The 19,344-nt window shown below is 43.9% G+C and overlaps 1 protein-coding gene across 1 annotated transcript in view; it reads left to right on the forward strand.

The window, feature by feature from the left end:
- LOC122549941 (ras-related protein Rab-5A) overlaps window positions 1-19,344 on the forward strand; it is a 40,241-nt gene that overhangs the window by 2,388 nt on the left and 18,509 nt on the right. Inside the window, exon 2 of the mRNA XM_043690213.2 lies at window positions 17,744-17,972. Within this exon, the coding sequence (XP_043546148.1) occupies window positions 17,807-17,972 (166 nt within the window). The 5' untranslated portion in view covers window positions 17,744-17,806. The remainder of the gene's footprint in view (window positions 1-17,743; window positions 17,973-19,344) is intronic.

Below are 19,344 nucleotides of genomic sequence, written 5' to 3' on the forward strand. Positions count from 1 at the left end.
GGGAGGGCGGCCCGGGGTCAGTGCCTCAGAGAGGGAGGGCGGCCCGGGGTCAGTGCCTCAGAGAGGGAGGGCGGCCCGGGGTCAGTGCCTCAGAGAGGGAGGGCGGCCCGGGGTCAGTGCCTCAGAGAGGGAGGGCGGCCCTGGGGTCAGTGCCTCAGAGAGGGAGGGAGGCCCTGGGGTCAGTATGTCAGAAAGAGGGAGGGAGGGAGGGAGGGAGGCCCCGGGGTCAGTATGTCAGAAAGAGGGAGGGAGGGAGGCCCCGGGGTCAGTATGTCAGAAAGAGGGAGGGAGGGAGGGAGGGAGGGAGGCACCGGGGTCAGTATGTCAGAGAGAGGGAGGGAGGGAGGCCCGGGGTCAGTGTGTCAGAGGGAGGGAGGCCCGGGGTCAGTGTGTCCGAGGGTGGGAGGTCTCGGGGTCAGTGTGTCAGAGAGAGAGAGGGAGGGAGGCCTGGGGTCAGTGTGTCAGAGCGAGGGAGGGAGGAAGGCTCGGGGTCAATGCCTCAGAGGGAGGGAGGGAGGCCCAGGGTTAGTGTGTCGGCTGGAGGGAGGTTTGCCCAGGGTCAGTGTGTCAGAGAGAGGGAGGGAGGGAGGGAGCCCCGGGGTCAATGCCTCAGAGGGAGGGAGGGAGGGAGGGAGGGAGGCCCCTGTCAGTGCCTCAGAGAGGGAGGGAGGCCCGGTTTCAGTGCGTCAGAGGGAGAGAGGCCAGTTTCAGTGTGTCAGAGGGAGGTTGGCCGGGATCAGTGTGTCAGAGGGAGGGAGGCCCTGGGGTCAGTGTGTCAGAGGGAGAGAGAGAGAGAGAGAGCCCAGGGTCAGTCCCTCAGAGGGAGTGAGGCCCGGGGTCAGTGTGCCGGAGGGAGGGAGGGTGGCCCGGGGTCAGTATGTCGGAGGGAGGGTGGCCCGGGGTCAGTGTGTCAGAGAGAGGGAGGGAGGGAGGCCCGCAGTCAGTGTGTCAGAGGGAGGGAGAGAGGCCCCGGAGTCAGTGTGTCAGGGAGAGGGAGGCAGGCCCCGGGGTCAGTGTGTCAGAGAGAGGGAGGGAGGCCCCGGGGTCAGTGTGTCAGAGGGAGGGAGGCCCCGGGGTCAGTGTGTCAGAGGGAGGGAGGCCCGGGGTCAGAGGGTGGGAGGCCCCGGGGTCCGTGTGTCAGAGAGAGAGAGGCCCCGGGGTCCGTGTGTCAGAGAGAGGGAGGCCCGGGGTCAGTGTGTCAGAGAGAGGGAGGCCCGGGGTCAGCGTGTCAAAGAGAGGGAGGCCTCGGGGTCTGCGTGTCAGAGAGAGGGAGGGAGGCCCCGGGGTCAGCGTGTCAGAGAGGGGGCGGGAGGCCCCGGGGTCAGCGTGTCAGAGAGGGGGAGGGAGGCAGTCCCGGGGTCAGTGTGTCAGAGGGAGGGAGGGCCTGGGGTCTGTGTGTCAGAGAGAGGGAGGGAGGGATGCCCCGGGGTCTGTGTGTCAGAGCGAGGGAGGCCCCGGGGTCAGTGTGTCAGAGAGAGGGAGGGACGGAGGGACGCCCCGGGGTCAGTGTGTCAGGGAGAGGGAGGGATGGTGGCCCGGGGTCAGTGTGTCAGGGAGAGGGAGGGATGGAGGCCCGGGGTCAGTGTGTCAGGGAGAGGGAGGGATGGAGGCCCGGGATCAGTGTGTCAGAGAGAGGCAGGGATGGAAGCCCGGGGTCAGTGTGTCAGAGGGAGGGAGGGACGGAGGCCCGGGGTCACTGTGTCAGAGGGTGGGAGGCCCCGGGGTCAGTGTGTCAGAGAGAGGGAGGCCCGGGGTCTATTTGTCAGCAAGAGGGAGGCCCGGCGTCAGTGTGTCAGAGAGAGGGAGGCCCGGGGTCAGTGTGTCGGAGGGAGGGAGGGAGGGACGCCCGGCGTCAGATGGAGGGAGGGAGGCCCTGGGGTCAGTGTGTCAGAGGGAGGGAGGGAGGGAGGCCCGGGGTCAGTGTGTCGGAGGGAGGGAGGGAGGGTGGCCCGGGGTCAGTGTGTCAGAGAGAGAGAGAGAGAGAGGGAGGCCCGCAGTCAGTGTGTGGGAGGGAGGGAGGCCCCGGGGTCAGTGTGTCAGAGAGAGAGACAGAGAGAGGGAGGCCCGGTGTCAGTGCCTCAGAGAGAGGGAGGTTGGCCTGGGGTCAGTGTGTCAGAGGGAGGGAGGCCCAGGGTTAATGTGTCGGAGGGAGGGTGGGTGGGAGGCTCCGGGGTCGGTGTGTCAGAGAGAGGGAGGGAGGGTGGGTGGGAGGCCCCGGGGTCAGTGTGTCGGAGAGAGGGAGGCCGTGTTCTGCATGTCAGAGGGAGGAAACGGGGCCCTGAGGTCTGCGGGTCAGTGGGAGCGAGGGAGGGCCCCAAGGGCTGCGGGTCAGTGGGAGCGAGGGGGGGCCCCCGAGGGCTGCGGGTCAGTGGGAGCGAGGGGGGCCCCCGAGGGCTGCGGGTTAGTGGGAGCGAGGGGGGCCCCCCGAGGGCTGCGGGTCAGAGGGAGAAACATGAAATTGGGCCTTGTTTTGAAAGGGATAGATCCAGTCATCTGAGAGAGGAGTGGTAGAAGATTCTGAAGGGTGGGGGTCTGCATGTCAGAGTGGGAAACTTGGGGGAAGGGGCAGTGTGTCTAAGGGAGTGGGGTGTTGGCTTGAGAGAAATATTGGGTCAGAGACAGGCAGAAAGGGAGGGGATGTAGTTGTAGCATCTTCAAAAAAAGCGGTTTCAAAGTTTGAGTGACAGAGATGGGAGGGGTGTCCTTGGTGGGAGGTGGCTCAACCTGTTAGTTTGAATGTTTGAAACCCAGGTCCTGGTGACTGGCCGTGCTATTCTTTCCTTAATACTTCAGGGCTTGCTCTTGCCACCACCCCTCTGAGCCCCACCCTTTTCACCTCTCCAGGCCCTGCTCTTGTCATATCTTTCTCCTCAAATAACGTCCCATTCCTGCTGCCAACTCTTCTCCCTGCCCCCGCAACCCTGTTGTTCTGACATCCACCCTCAGCTGCACTGAAATCATAGTTATTATTAGGTCAACATTACATTTGGATGGCAAAGGGTTGTATGTTAGGTAAAACATTGTTATACAAATGAATTTCCTTCAAAATCAAAAGTGGAGATTGGAAATCTGAAATAATCAAAAATGCTGGAAACTTGGCAGGCTATGCAACAACTGACTAATAAGAAATGTAAAGTGCAACAAGTCTGAATCTTTGGTTTCTTCGTAGTTATGTAACAGAATTTCTAAATAACCTCAATTAACTCTGTCCAATGGTAATTTTAATTAACCTGCAGTCATCTTGCTTTAACCTGGAGTCTTTTACAGAATTTTTTGTGGTCATTATCTGTGCTAGTTTGTAATGAAACCATGTTGCCTTATATGCACCAAAAAGACACGACTTCCCAATGTCGCCTTCGTCTTCCACTGTTTTGAGTTTTGAATTTAGAAAAGAAGAATGCCAATGCAGCTTTCAAGCAGGACTTATTGCTTATTATTTTTCTTGGAAATTCTTAAGTAAAAGTGGTTTAATTTTTAGCCATCACTAAAGATTGAACTGTAGAGTTGCAACTAAATTGTGGCTAACTACGTTTTTCAAAGGAAAAAGTAAATGCTGTCCTCATCTGAGCATTAAAGCTGTTATCTATTATATAGGCTGCCAGGATTTTCAGTTTGGAATAAAGCTGCTTGAAACTTGGGTAAAAAGAAAAGTATGCTCTTCATATTTCTAATTTATAGGTTGGCAGCAAAATGAACAGGTTTACAGCTATTAACGCTGAACATAGGAACTGGAGTAGGCCATTCAGCTCCTTAAACCAATTCCACTACTCAATATCATGGCTGAGCTGTGGCCTAACTCTAAATACCAGCCTTTGGCACATATCCCTTTAATATCTTTGCTACCCAAAATTTTATCTCCAATTTAAAATCGACAACTGATCTAACATCCACTGCTATTGTGGAAGAAAGTTCTAAATGTCTGCTGACTTTTGTGTGTAGAAGTGCTCCTTAACATGTTTCTGAATAGTTTGGCACTAATTCTACGACTATGCCTCCTAGTCCTAAAATTCCAAACCAGTGGATATAGTTTATCTTTATCCTGTTTCTCCCCATTAATATCTTGGAAAACTTTGATCAGATCGCCCCATTAACCTTTGAAATTCTAGACTAAAAAGGTCTCGTTTGTAGAATCCTTCCTCGGACTTAACCCCTGAAATCCAGGTATCATGTTTCCATTATCTATTATTATGTAGAGACTGTAGAAACCTATTAAACACTTTTTAAGCAGTCGGCTGCTAAAACAAACGTCTCCTATACTGTTTGATTCCTGTCGATTTGATGTCTGTAACAAGTTATGTGTTTACACCAAAGTAATTTGTTATTAACTTTAGTTTTGTGGGTGAGTAGAGTGTTTGTTGCTAACAGTTTTTCTGTTTCTTACAATCTTATGACTCTTGCCTCTTGTTTAACGTAACACTTGTACACCAAACCTATTCGTTTGTAATCTGCTCTGGCATTTCTTTGTTAGTTTATAGCTAAATGTGTTAATCCTCTGTTTGTCAGAAATGTTATCAAAGAGCCATTCTGTAAGTTACTTGAAGCATGCTAGAATTCTTTCCTATTTCCTATCTACTGGTAAATACAGCAATAATGTATTGAAGTAGTATAGTGTTTACTTCAGTCTTTCCTTATTTATGAAAATATTCTATAAACCGAATAATGGCTGTAATAATTTCAACTTTTGATATTTATAATTTGTATCATGATAGATACAGAATCATATAATTTTACAGTCCAGAAGGAGGTCATTCAACCCATGTCCCTACTGTCTCCTGCGCAGATACCCAGCTAGTCCTGTTCTCCAGCCTATCGCTGTAGCCCTCTAAATTTGTCACTTTCAAATATATATCCTGCTGTCTTTTGAAAGTATCTATAGAATCTGCTTTCACCACACTCAGTGCATTCCAATCCCTAACAACTGAGTAGAGAAGTTTCTCCTCATCTCACTCCTAGCTCTTGCTGATAATCTTGAAATTGTGACCCCTAGTTACTGACATATCAACTAGTGGAAACAGAATATTCATCTTTACACTAACATCACCTCTTAATCATCTCTGAAGAGATGAAGATCTCTGAAGGATAAGAGCAATTTCTTTAATCTTTCCTTGTATCTAAAATCCTTCATTCCGGGTATTGTTCTAGGAAATGAAACACAAGAAATGCTGGAAATCACAGCAGTTCAGGCAGCATCTGTGGAGAGAGTAAGCTAACGTTTTGAATCTGGTTGACTCTTCATCAGAATCATCAAGATTCGAAATGTTAGCTTGCTCTCTCCATAGATGTTGCCTGATCTGTAATTTCCATTTTTAATTTCAGTACAGATTCCAGCATCTAGTAGTTTACTCCTACGTCATTTTAGTAAATCTCCTTTGCACTCTCTATAGGACTGTAACATCCTTTCTTAAATAAAACGTTTAGACAGAACACAATACTCCAAATGGGGTCTGAGCAATAATTTGTAGAAGTGTAGTGTCACTTCCTTTTTCACTCTATGCTTCTGTTTATAAACCCAAGGATCCTACAAGCTGCTTTAACAACTATTTCAGCCTGCCTGGCCACCTTCAGAGAATTATCACTGGAATCCTGAGGTCCTTCTGCTCCTGTAGCCCTCTCAAAGTAGTACCAATGAACCTACATTGTATCTCTGTTTCTTCTACCAAAATGCATTACCTCACACTTGTCAGCATTGAAATTCATCTGCTCGGTGTCTGCCCATTTAGCCAAATTGTCACTGTTGCTCTGAAGTTCCTCTGTGTTATCCTCGCAATTCACTATTCTCCTTACAAATGTGTTGCTGGAGAAGCGCAGCAGGTCAGGCAGCATCAAGGAGAAGGAGAATCGACGTTTCGGGCATAAGCCCTTCTTCAGGAATCAGTATTTCAGAAGAGGCCTCACATATGTCCTGTACAACCTCTACATAACATCCCAACTCCTATGTTCAGAGGACTAAACAATGAAGGCAAGCATGCCAAATGTCTTTTTTGACCATTTGTTTATATGTGATGCAACCTTTAAAGAAATATGTACATGCTGCCCTAGATCCCTCTGTTCAACAACACTACCCAAGGTGCTACCATTAATTGTATAAGGCGAAAGTGAGGACTGCAGATGCTGAAGATCAGAGTTGAAAAGTGCTGGAAAAGCACAGCAGGTCAGGCAGCATTCGAGGAGCAGGAGAATCCATGTTTTGGGAATAAGTCCTTTGTCAGGAATGTATTTAAAGTAATAACGTTAATTGTATAAGCCCTACTTTTGTTTGTTGGACCAAAATACAATGCCTCACATTTATCCAGATTGAACTCCGTCTGCCATTTTTCAGCCCATTGACCCATTTGATCAAGATCCTCTTGTAATCTTGGAAAACTTCCTTCACTCTACTATGCCACCAATTTTGGTGTCATCCACAAACTTCTAAATGCTCCCACCAATTTTCATAGGCAGGTTTAAGATTACTTCTAAATTAATTTCAAGAGAACTTGTTAAGTAATAACATTTTGTGAAAAACATTGCCTAGATTTCATATGTTTTAAAATAATAATTATTCAGCTATCTATATAATACTCATAATGGAGTCCATCCAGATGCCAGTAGAAAGTTGACTTGTAATGGAACATTTAATGAAGTTGCTTAACTGGTTTTATTTGACATGATTTGCATTATTATCTAATATGGAAAAAAGATTAAGTAATATGTTTTCTCTTTGATTTATATTTGTATCTTTCTTTATATTTCTAGTGTTTTTTTTTAAAACCTTTATCTGCAATTTGTGCGATTTCTTACCCTAATCCCATTCAATTACATTCACCATGCTTTGACAATCTTTATCAACTTGTGAAATAATGCATTATTTCCCACTTTTAAATATTACACAATCTTGCCATCACCAACATAAACTAAGGGCACGTTTTGCCAAGCATCTCAGTCAGGCTCACAAGGGCCAACCTGACCTCCCAGCCACCGCCCATTTCAATTCCCTTTCCCATTCCCCCTCCAACATGACCATCCTCGGCCTCCTTCATTGCCACAGTAAATCAGAATGCACATTGGAGGAGCAACATCTCATCTTCTGCCTAGACAGCCTTCAGCCCGGAGGATTCAACATTGAGTTCTCCAATGTCAAATGACCTCCATTCCCATCCCCTGACTCCCTTTCAAGCCCCACCGATTCCCTTCCATTCCTCTGAGTGACCCTTCCTTCCAGCTACCAACTAGATTCATTCCCCCCCATCAACCAACCAGGCCGTACCCTCAATCTGTGTTCACCTATCCCTACCTCATCTTCCACCCTAAACCCTCCCCCAGTCTCCCCTTTACCTGCAGTTCCCCTTACCTCCACTCCTTGTCCTGAAGAAGGGTCACACCCAAAACATTGACTTCTTCACCTCCACCTCCTGATGCTGTCTGGCCTGCTGTGTTCTTCCAGCCTCCTACTTGTCTACAAACACCGTGGGGCAGAAAACTATATTGGGCTTATATATATATACACCCCCCCCCCCCCCCCCCCAAACTGTGGTGCTAGTGTTGGGATAGGCATTAAGCAGTGGATTAGAAATGCAAGAAATAAAGGTAAAGCCTAATTATTCCTCTGATCAGAGGAATAGATAGAGTAGACAGTCAGAAACCTTTTCCCCGGGTACAACAGAGTGTTACAAGGGGACATAAATTTAAGGTGAAGGGTGGAAGGTATAGGGGAGCTGTCAGGGGTGGGTTATTTACCCAGAGAGTGGTGGGGGCATGGAATGCGCTGCCTGTGGGAGTGGTAGTCAGAATCTTTGGTGACCTTTAAGCGACAATTGGATAGGTACATGGATGGGTACTTAAGCTAGGACACATGTTCGGTACAACATCGTGGGCCGAAGGGCCTGTTCTGTGCTGTATTGTTCTATGTTCTAATTATGGACAACGTAGATCTGCGTCTCTGTCTGCATGCTGTTTGGGCCAATCAAATCAGTGACAATGTTGGAGAGGAAGAGTTCCTTAAGTGTGTTTGAGATGGTTTTCTGCATCAGTACATTGAGGAACTAGAAACTATGCTGTCCTGAACTAGATATTGTATAATGAGAAAGGAATAATTGGCAGTCTCGCTCATAATATATAAAACTCTTCATTAAGGTGGAGAGTGATGTAGTTGATTCTGAAACTCGGGTCCTGAATCAAAATAAAGATTGTTTGAGGTGCAAGCTCATGATAAATTGGGAAACATTATTTAAAGGGATGATGACTCGCATTTTTAAAAATATGCAGAGGAACTGGAAAGACTATTCATTTCTGTCTGGCACATAAAATGGGACAAGTGGCCTAACCATGGATGATGAGAATTTCAGGATGGTGTTAGATCCAAAGAGCAGGTTGAATTTCAAAGAGGAGGAGGATGGGATTGATCAAGAGGGGGAAAATAGAGTACTAAAGTAAGCTTATGGAGAACAAACTGACTGGAAAAGCTTCTATAGGTATGTGAAAAGATGATTGGGGAAGGCAAATGTAGGTCCTTAACTTCTCTTATTTAGAAAAGTAACAATGGGGAACAAAGAGATGGAGACCAATGAAATACATATTTTGATTCCTAAGGAAGTGGCCCTCGAAATAGTGGATGCATTGCTAATTGTCCTTCAACGTTCTTTAGAGTCTGGAACAGATACTATAGATTCGAAAGTAACTATTGTAACCCCACTATTTTAAAAAGACTTGTTGACAGAATAAAGGGAATTATACTCCAGTTAGCATGACATAAGTAATGGGAAAATGGTGGAGTTCATTGTTTTTTCAAAAAGAATAACAAAGCATTCGAAAAACAGTGACACGTTTGGACAGCATCAGCATGGATGTATGAATGGGAAAGCATGCTTGACAAATTACTGAAATATTTCAAGGATGTAACTAGTAGAGTTGATTAAAGGGGGAGTGGTTGTATGTGATTTCTTCAGACTTTCAGAAGAATTTGGTATGGCCCGACAAAAGAGATTAACATTTAAAATTCGTGTGGGGTTGGGTGTCATGTACTGATGTGGATAACGAACTAGTAGGCAGACAGGAAACAATAGAAATAAACAATCCTTTTCCAAGTGGTAGGCATTGGTTACTGCAGGGATCAGTATTTGGACCCAGAGATTCACAATATAGATTAATGATTTAGGTGAGGAAACTAAATGTAACATCTCTTAAGTTTGTAAATAGCAGAAAGCTGGGTGAGAGACTGAACTGTGATTTGGACAAGTTGAGTGAATGGACAAATGCATAGCAGATGCAGTGATGGTATGGATAAATATGAAGTTATCCACTTTGGTAGCAAACACAGGAAGGCAGGTTATTATCTGAATGGCTTTAAATTGGGAAAAGGGGAGCTACAATGATTCCTGGGTGATCTTGTATTCCAGTCACTGGAAGTAAGTGTGTGGGTGCATCAGCCAGTGAAGAAGGCAAATGGTATGTGGATCCTGTGCTGCACTTATACACATCCTTGGTGAGACCACATCTGAGTATTGTTTGCAATTTTGATCTCCTTGTTTAAGGAAGGACGTTTTTGTTATGGAGGGAGTACAGCTAAGATTTACCAGACTGATTCCTGGGTTGGCAGGATTGATGAATGAAGAGAGACTGTTTTGATATTCACTGCAGTTTAAAAGAATTTGTTGGCGTTGGGGGAATCTCAGAGAAACCTATGAAACTCTAACAGGACAGATGGTAAACACAGGAAGGATATTCCTGACTGCAGATTACAGAAGTAGGGGTCACAGTTTAAGGATATGGGTTGGACCACAGGACTGATTAGGGAGAATATTTTCACCCAGCATGTAGCGGGTCTGTGAAATTCTTTGCCACAGAAAACAGTTACGGCTAAAATGTTGAATTTTTCCAAGGATTAAAGGTGTGAGGACAGTGGAAGTAGGGTACTGATTTGGTAGATCAATCATGATCGCAATGAGCTGCAGAGCAGGCTCGAAAGGCTGAATGACCTACTTCAGTTCCTACTTTGTGTTTGTATTAATTTTCTTTCCTTGACTGCTTCCTGCATGTACTGAATAATGCTGAGTGTGACAGCTCTCCAGCTGCCTGTCTTGATAACTCTTTGTAAATTAATTGAAGTTGTTTGTGTTGGAGGAGTCAAATAGACTGTATTGTCAGAGTATAATCTATGACCAGATTTCTAACAAGGTTAAGAGCAAATTGATGTTCATTGGCTGACTTTTTTAAAAAAGTAATTTAGCAAATCAATCCAACTTAATTCATAAATTCTTTTATGTGTCCCAATTATTATGTTGCTTTCTGCGCAGATTACTTTGAAACTACAATGAGACTTCCTGATTTTTTGCCCTTTTTCTAAACACTTACGAAATACCGGGTGCCTGTAATTTACCTTTTTGAATATAAAACCATGCCAAGTTACCATTTAACATTTATGAAAGTAGGAACCAGTTTTTACGTCAACTCATGGAGAGTAAAACAAAATGTCTTATTAATCTGAACTCTGTTTTTTTTCCTGTTTGTTTGATCTCAGTTTGTCAAATTACTTATGTACTAGATTTAGTGGTAATTAATGAACCAAATATTGTTTAGTAAGGGGACGCCTTGCACATAGGGAACATCCTGTGAACAGTAACCATATATGACTGGAGTACATGTAGGCATTTGAGAGGGAGAAAAGTGAGTCATGAACTAAGAAAAAAAGAATGGGATGTAAACTGAAAGACTGGATGGGAATCGTTAACCAGTAACCCTGTAAACAGGCGGTACCTGAGGAAAATAATTTGGTACTATATAAAACTACTGCATTGCCCAGAAAGCCATGTACTCAACTATTGCATACCTAAGTTGAGATTGTGTTGCTGGAAAAGCACAGCAGGTCAGGCAGCATCCGAGGAGCAGGAAAATGCCTGTTTCGGGCCAGATTCCTGATGAAGGGCTCCGGCCTGAAACAGTTGATTTTCCTGCTTCTCGGATGCTGCCTGACCAGCCATGCTTTTCCAGCAACACACACTCAACTCTGATCTCCAGCATCTGCATATGTCACTGACTGCTATTGCATACCTAAACAAACACTCAACAAATATGGTAACAAGAGACTTGCAGCAGTGCAAAGTAGAATCCAATAAGTTGAGATAGCTATTAAAGAGAAACAACAGAAGATGAAATGTGAAACTACGATCACTGTTCAAAAAAGCAAATGAAGTATCATAGTTTGCATTAAGTTTCCAAGAAGCTGTTAATGTCCTACATGTCAATTATAAGTTAAAATGATCTTGCCTTTATTTGTGTTACATTTTAAGCAGGAGCATATCGTAGTCATAGAGATGTACAGCATGGAAACAGATCCTTCCGGCAACTCGTCCATGCCAATCAGATATCCTAACCTAATCTAGCCCCGTTTGCCAGCACTTGACCCATATCCTGCTAAACTCTTCCTATTCATATACCCATCCAGATGCCTTTTAAATGCTGTAATTGTACCAGCCTCCTCCACTACTTCTGGCAGCTCATTCCATACACGCATCACCCTCTGTGAGAAAATGTTGCCGCTTAGGTGCCTTTTATGTCTTTCCCCTCTCGCCTTAAACCTATGCTCTCTGGTTCTGGACTTCCCCCACCCCAGGGAAAAGATTTTGTCTGTTAGCGTATCCATGCCCCTCATGATTTTATAAACCTCAATAAGGTCACCCCTCAGCCTCCAACGCTCCAGGGAAAACAGCCCCAGCCTATTCAACCTCTCTCTATAGCTCAAATCCTCCAACCCTGGCAACATCCTTGTAAATCTTTTCTGAACCCTTTCAAGTTTCACAACATCCTTCCGACAAAATTGCACGCAAAATTCCAAAAGTGGCCTAACCAATGTCCTGTACAGTTGCATCATGACCTCCCAGCTTCTATACTCAATACTCTGACCAATAAAGGAAAGCATACCAAACGCTGCCTTTACTATCCTATCTACCTGTGACTGTACTTTCAAAAAACTATCAAACCACACTCGACAGTCTCTTTGTTCAGTTGCACCCCCTAGGGCCTTACCATGAAGTGGATAAGTCCTGCTCTGATTTACTTTTCCAAAATGCAAACCCTTTCATTAAAATTAAACTCCATCTGCTACGCCTAAGTCCATTGGCCCATCTGATCAAGATCCCATTGTATTGTGAGGTAACCTCCTTCGCTGTCCACTACACCTCCAATTTTGGTGTCATCTGCAAACTTACTAACTATACCTCCTATGCTCACATCCAAATCATTTATATAAATGACAAAAAGCAGTGGATCCAGCACTGATCACAGGCCTCCAGTCTGAAAAACAAACCACCACCACCCTCTGTCTTCTATCTTTGAGGCAGTTTGTATCCAAATGGCTAGCTCTCCCTTTATTCCATGAGATCCAACCTTGCTACCCAGTCTCCCTTTAGGAACCTTGTCAAATGCCTTACTGTTTCATAGAGATCACATCTACCGCTCTGCCCTCATCAATCCTCTTTGTTACTACTTCAAAAAAACCTCAATCAAGTTTGAGAGACATGATTTCCCACACACACAGCCATGCTGACTATCCCTAATCAGTCCTTGCCTTTCCAAATACATGTAAATACTGTCCCTCAGGATTCCCTCCAACAACTTGCCCACCACCTACATCAGGCTCACCGGGCTGTAGTTCCCTGGCTTTTCCTTACCACCTTTCTTAAATAGTGGCACCACGTCAGCCACTTCTGGCACCTCACCTGTGACTATCATTGATACAAATATCACAGTAAGAGGCCCAACAATCACACCTCTAGCTTCCCACAGAGTTCTAGGGTACACCTGATCAGATACTGGGGATTTATTGTGAAGAATACATTAAATAGTATAATTCTATTCAGAAAGCATTAGAATTTGAGGTTGAAGTCACCAGGCACGTTATTCCATACACATAATGTGGTTCAGAAATTTTTTGAAAGTCTGATAGACTGAGTGTAAGAAACTTCTAGATAGGAATTCACAATTTCAAAGTGCTGGGGAAAAACTGAGGGTATGCAATCCATAGTAAAATTGAAGAATTGAAAATGGATACAGTTGGATAAAGATTTGAGGAAGTTGATATGAATTGAGAATAGACTAAGGAAGCAAACTTATGCTGAACTAGCCAGAAGTGAGTGACAAATATTTCAGCTGAAAGCAGAATACATAGTTTGTCAGCAAAGATCAACTCTAAATAATTTGCTTAAAAATGCTATTTCAGACTTTATCATTATCATAAAGCTATACGATATGGAAATAGATCCTTCGGTCCAACTCATCCAGGCCAACCAGATATCCTAACCTAATCTAGTCACGTTTGCCAGCATTTGGCCCATATCCTTCTAAACCTTTCTTATTCATTTACCCCTCCAGATGTCTTTTAAATGTAATTGTACCAGCCTCCACCACTTCCTCTGGCAGCTCATTCCATACACATGCTACTTTCTGCATGTAAAACGTCCCTTTCAAATCTTTCACCTCTCACCTTAAACCTATGCTGTCTAGTTTTGGACTTGTCTATTTATCCTATCCATGCCCCTCATGATTTTGTAAACCTCTATAAGGTACCCCTCAGCTTTCAACGCTCCAGGGAAAACAGCCCTAGCCTTATCGTAGATATCATCAAATCCCTATAATGTGGAAACTGACCATTGGGCCTCACAAGTCCACACCGTCCCTCTGAAGAATATCCCACCCAGACCCATTGCCCTACTCTAGTATTCTACATTTACTCTGACTAATGCAACTAACCTACACGTCCCTGAACACTGGATAATTTAGCATTGCCAATCCACCTGACCTGCACATCTTTGGATTGTGGGAGGAAACCAGAGCACCTGAAGGAAATCCATGCAGACACTGGGAGAACCATAAAGACAGTCACCCGTGACTGTATGATTAAGTATGTAAGTCCTGCCCTGATTTGCCTTCCTAAGACATAGCACCTCACATCTTGATGACATGATGGCAATAAATGATTTCCTGTTTGACAGTGTTCAAGCAAGATCATCAGAGAAATAACCGCAATTCACTTTCTTTTCTTCTTCTTTGGATAGGTGGTATGTAGTTGACTTAAGCAAGCAAAGTTTTAGCAAGGTGAGGCTTTGTTTTCAAAAACAATTAAAAATTGTTAATTTCAAAGGCTCACTTCTGCATATCTGGAGCACTGGAAGTATTGTTACATACTAATTCTAACACTGTTATTTAACTGCTAACCAAGCAAATATCTACTCTGACACTATGTTGGCTCTGAGATTGTGTAATATAATGTTGATCTTCTAACATGCAAGTTACCCAGTTCAAAACCGAACAGAACCGTCACTAAAGTTTTGGCATCACGGTATAGCAGCAAGATCTTAGATCACTTTGGAATGTGCAGCTGGAGTCGTGTATTTGAGTAATTGCACAACAGATCAATTGAAAGTCCCAAAGTCATCTTGTTATGACACGGGGTAAACTCTCCTGCTTAATTTAAAACACAGAAAACACATAAAAGATTTAGCCCGTGCAGTAATCTATAAAGATTAGAGTGGCCAAGAACTATGTAAAATAAAAATTAAAAACTTCATTTCTTAAAGTTTAACAGAGAATAATTAATTAACCACTATTTACAATTTCTTTCTCTAACCTATCTTCTACCTTCCCTTCTATAATACTAGTCTGATAAGACTCCCAATTAAGATTTACAACACAACACTTGTTATCTCAAAACCAAGCAGCTGTAGGTTCTTGTCTTCGGATCTTCCGGTGTCATCTTTTCTCCTTGTTAGGAATTGCTGCATCATAGGTTACTGATATAGACCACCTAATAGCAGGAAATTGAGAAACAGGTTTGTAAAGAGATCTCACTTATCTGTAAGTATAATAGGGTGGTTATGGTAGGGGATTTTAACTTTCCATACATAAACTGGGACTGCCATAATGTTAAGGGTTTACATGGAAGAATTTTAAGCGTGTATAAGAAAATTTTCTGATTCAGTCTATGGATGTACCTACTACAGAAAGCGCAAAACTTGACCTACCCTTGGGAAATAAGGCAGAACAGATGACTGAGGTGTCAGTGGCAGAGCACTTTGGGACAGCGATCATTATTCTATTAGCTTTCAAATAGTGATGGAAAAAGATAGATCAGATCTAAAAGCTGAAGTTCTAAATTGGAGGAAAACTGATTTTGATGGTATTAGGCAAGAACTTTCAAAAGCTGATTGGGGGCAGAGGTTCACAGGTAAATGGGAAGTCTTCAGAAATTAGATAACGAGAATCCAGAGACAGTATATTCCTGTTAGGGTGAAATGAAAGGCTGGTAAGCGTAGGGAATGCTGGATGATTAAAGAAATTGAGGTGTTGGTTAAGAAAAAGAAGGAAGCATATGTCAGGTATGGACAGGATAGATCGAGTGAATCCTTAGAAGAGTATAAAAGGCAGTAGGAGTATACTTAAAAGGGAAATCAGGAGGGCAAAAAGGGGACACGAGATAGCTTTGGCAAATAGAATTAAGGAGAATCCAAAGGGTTATTACAAATACATTAAGGACAAAAAGGTAATTAGGGAGAGAATAGGGCCCCTCAAAGATCAACAAGGTGGCCTTTGTGTGGAGCTGCAGAAAGATGGGGCAGATGCTAAACGAGGATTTTGCATCAATGTTTTACTGTCGAGAAGGATGTGGAACATATAGAATGTAGGGAAATAGAAGGTGACATCTTGAAAAATGTCCATATTACAGAGGAGGATGTGCTGGATGTCTTGAAATGCATAAAGGTGGATAAATCCCCAGGACCTGATCAGGTGTACCCTAGAACTCTGTGGGAAACTAGGGAAGTGATTGTTGGGCCCCTTGCTGAGATATTTGTATCATCGATAGTCACAGGTGAGGTTCTGGAAGACTGGAGGTTGGCTAATGTGGTGCCACTGTTTAGGAAAGGTGGTATGTCAAGCCAGGGAACTATAGACCAGCGAGTCTGACGTCGGTGGTGAGCAAGTTGTTGGAGTGACTCCTGAGGGACAGGATGTACATGTATTTGGAAAGGCAAGTGGGAAATCATGTCTCTCAAACTTGATTGAGTTTTTTTTGAAGAAGTAATAGAGAGGATTGATGAGGGCAGGGAGGTGGATGTGATCTATATGGACTTCAGTAAGGCGTTTGACAAGGTTGCTCATGGGAGTGTGGTTAGTAAGATTAGATCTCGTGGAATACAGGGAGAAGAGTAGCCACTTGGATACAGAACTGTCTCAAAAGTAGGAGACGGAGGGTTGTTTTTCGGACTGGAGGCCTGTGACCAGTGGAGTGCCACAAAAATCAGTGCTGGGTCCTCTACTTTTTGTCATTTATATAAATGATTTGGATGTGAACTTAAGAGGTACAGTTAGGAAGTTTGCAGATGACACCAAAATTGAAGGTGTAGTTGACAGCGAAGAAAGTTACCTCAGGTTACAATGGGATCTTGATCAAATGGGCCAGTGGGCTGAGGAGTGTTGGATGGAGTTTAATTTAGATAAATGAGAGGTGCTGCATTTTGGGAAAGCAAATCTTAGCAGGACTTATACACTAAATGGTAAGGCCCAAGGGAGTGTTGCTGAACAAAGAGACCTTGGAGTGCAGGTACGTAGCTCCTTGAAAGTGGAGTCGCAGGTAGATAGAATAGTGAAGAAGACGTTTGGTATACTTTCCTTCATTGGTCAGAGTATTGAGTACAGGAGTTGGGGCCATGTTGCGGCTGTACAGGACATTGGTTAGGCCACTTTTGGAATATTACGTGCAGTTCTGGTCTCCTTCCTATCGGAAGGATGTTGTGAAACTTGAAAGGGTTCAGAAAAGATTTACAAGGATATTGCCAGGGTTGGAGGATTTGAGCCATAGGGAGAGGTTGAATCGTCTTGGGCATTTTTTTCTGGAGAGTCAGAGGCTGAAGGGTGACCTTGTAGATGTTATAAAATCATGAGTGCCATGGATACAATAAATAGACAAAGTCTCTTCCCTGAGATGGGGGAGTCCAGAACTAGAGGGCATACATTTAGGGTGAGAGGGGAAAGATATAAAAGGGACCTTCGGGTCAATTTTTCACACAGAGGGTGGTACATGTATGGAATGAGCTGCCAGAGGAAGTGGTGGAGGCTAGTATGATTGCAACATTTAAAAGGCATCTGGATGGGTATATGAATAGGAAGGGTTTGGAGGGATATGGGCTTGGTACTGGCAGGTGGGCCGAGATTGGGTCGGGATATCTGGTTGGCATGAACGAGTTGGACCGAAGGGTCCGTTTCCGTGCTTTATATCTCTATGACTCTAACTAATCAAAGCACATAAATATTAAGCAGGGTTACTGGCCATTTTGAAGGACAAAATGAGAAAAGGATCACAGGAAAGAAGGCTTGTGACAAACGTATGGCAGTATCTTGAAAGGATGAGCAAAGAAGAAAAAAACTTTATTGGAACATACAGTAAAACTTTGTTCAAAAAAACACTTCAATAGAGAACTTGCTGCTTTTCTCAGAAAATCAATTTATTTGGGTGGCGTCCAAAATGGTCTGGATTTTGCCCGTCATGGTAGGATAATTGTCTCAATTGTGAGGATGTATGCTAAGCATTTATGTCTTTACTCTTCTCAAATACTGATTAAGATAGTGTAAATTTCCAGCATTTCATAACTTGTTTCAGATTTCTAACAATTTTTTTTGTGTCTGGTTAGTTGTGAATTGGGCATTATTAGAGGTTATTTAACCTTCTCAATGTTTTTTGTTACCCTTGCTTTAAGAAAAGTCTTTGTTTTTTAAGCTTTAAACTGACAACGTGACCAGGAGCAAGTATTGGCACGAGTGAATCTGGTGACAATTAGGAATGGCAAATCGGGGAGGCACAGCGCGACCCAATGGACCAGCTGCTGCTAACAAAATTTGCCAGTTCAAGCTTGTTCTACTTGGAGAGTCTGCTGTTGGCAAATCTAGTTTAGTTCTCCGTTTTGTGAAGGGACAGTTCCATGAATATCAAGAAAGTACTATTGGTGGTAAGTTTTACTTTAGTGGGCATTTAGTTAAAGGCCTTGGTGTAATTGTATTGAATTAACATTTTTTCAGTGCTAATCAGTGTATTGTGTACTGTACATCGATTTTTTTTTCCCCTTCACAAATTAACATCTCCACGCTGTTTTCAGAAAGAAGAATGAGAAAGAAAGTAGATCTTTGAATGTATTTTAAACTTATTACCAGCATGGTGGTAATAAATGATTTCTCGTTTGAACAGTTTCCAAGCCAAGATCATCAGAGGAATAATCACACTGGTTCACTTTCTCTTTGTCCCTCCTCTTTTTTTAATGTAGGCGATATGGAGTAGAATTGAGCAAGCTATATGACCATATTAAAGGGACATAGAGTCATAGAGATGTACAGCATGGAAACAGACCCTTTGGTCCAACCCGTCCATGCCGACCGGACTTCCAAACCCAATCTAGTCCCACCTGCCAGCACCTGGCCCATATACCCATCCAAATGCCTTTTAAATTTTGCAATTGTACCAGCCTCCACCACTTGCTCTGGCAGCTCAATGCATACGCATACCACACCCTGTATAAAAACGTTGTCCCTTAGGTCTCTTTTATATCTTTCCCCTTTCGCCCTAAACCTATGCCCTCTAGTTTTGGACTCCTCGAGCCCAGGGAAAAGTTTTTGTCTATTTATCCTATCCATGTCCCTCATAATTTTGTAAACCTCTGTAAGGTCTCGCCTCAGCCTCTTGAAGCTCCAGGGAAAAAAGCCCCTGCCTAATCAGCCTCTCCTTATAGCTCAAATCCTCCAACCCTGGCAACATCCTTGAAAATATTTTCTGAACTCTTTCAAGATTCACAACATTCTGATAGGAAGGAGACCAGAATTGCACGCAATATTCCAACAGTGGCCTAACCAATGTCCTGTACAGCCACAATATGACCTCTCAACTCCTGTACTCCATACTCTGACCAATAAAGGAAAGCATGCTAAACGCCGCCTCCACTATCGTTTCTACCTGCAACTTCACTTCCAAGGAGCTATGAATCTGCACTCCAAGGTCTCTTTGTTAAGTAACACTCCCTAGGACCTTACCATTAAATGTATAAGTCCTGCTAAGATTGCTTAAGATATTTGAAGTATACTTGCCTTCTCCTGGAGGCACTGCAGCATTAACATTAATGACTGCAAAGAACTTATTGCCATGTGTCCAAAGTTGCAACCACCTGTCTGTCTCGCTGCATCACTCATTGAAATGATGAGGCACAGCAGTGGCAGGAAAACAAAGAAAAAGAAGTAAATCCTGCACTCTAGATCCTACTGCCTCATAGGCTGTTGTGCCGTACACGCCCAAGGATGTACAAGTTAAGACTATGCCTCTTCAGTCACGTGAAG

The sequence above is a fragment of the Chiloscyllium plagiosum genome, unplaced genomic scaffold (assembly GCF_037043375.1).
Source record: "Chiloscyllium plagiosum isolate Xiang-an unplaced genomic scaffold, Cpla_swu_hap1 HiC_scaffold_5, whole genome shotgun sequence".
NCBI lineage: Eukaryota > Metazoa > Chordata > Chondrichthyes > Orectolobiformes > Hemiscylliidae > Chiloscyllium > Chiloscyllium plagiosum.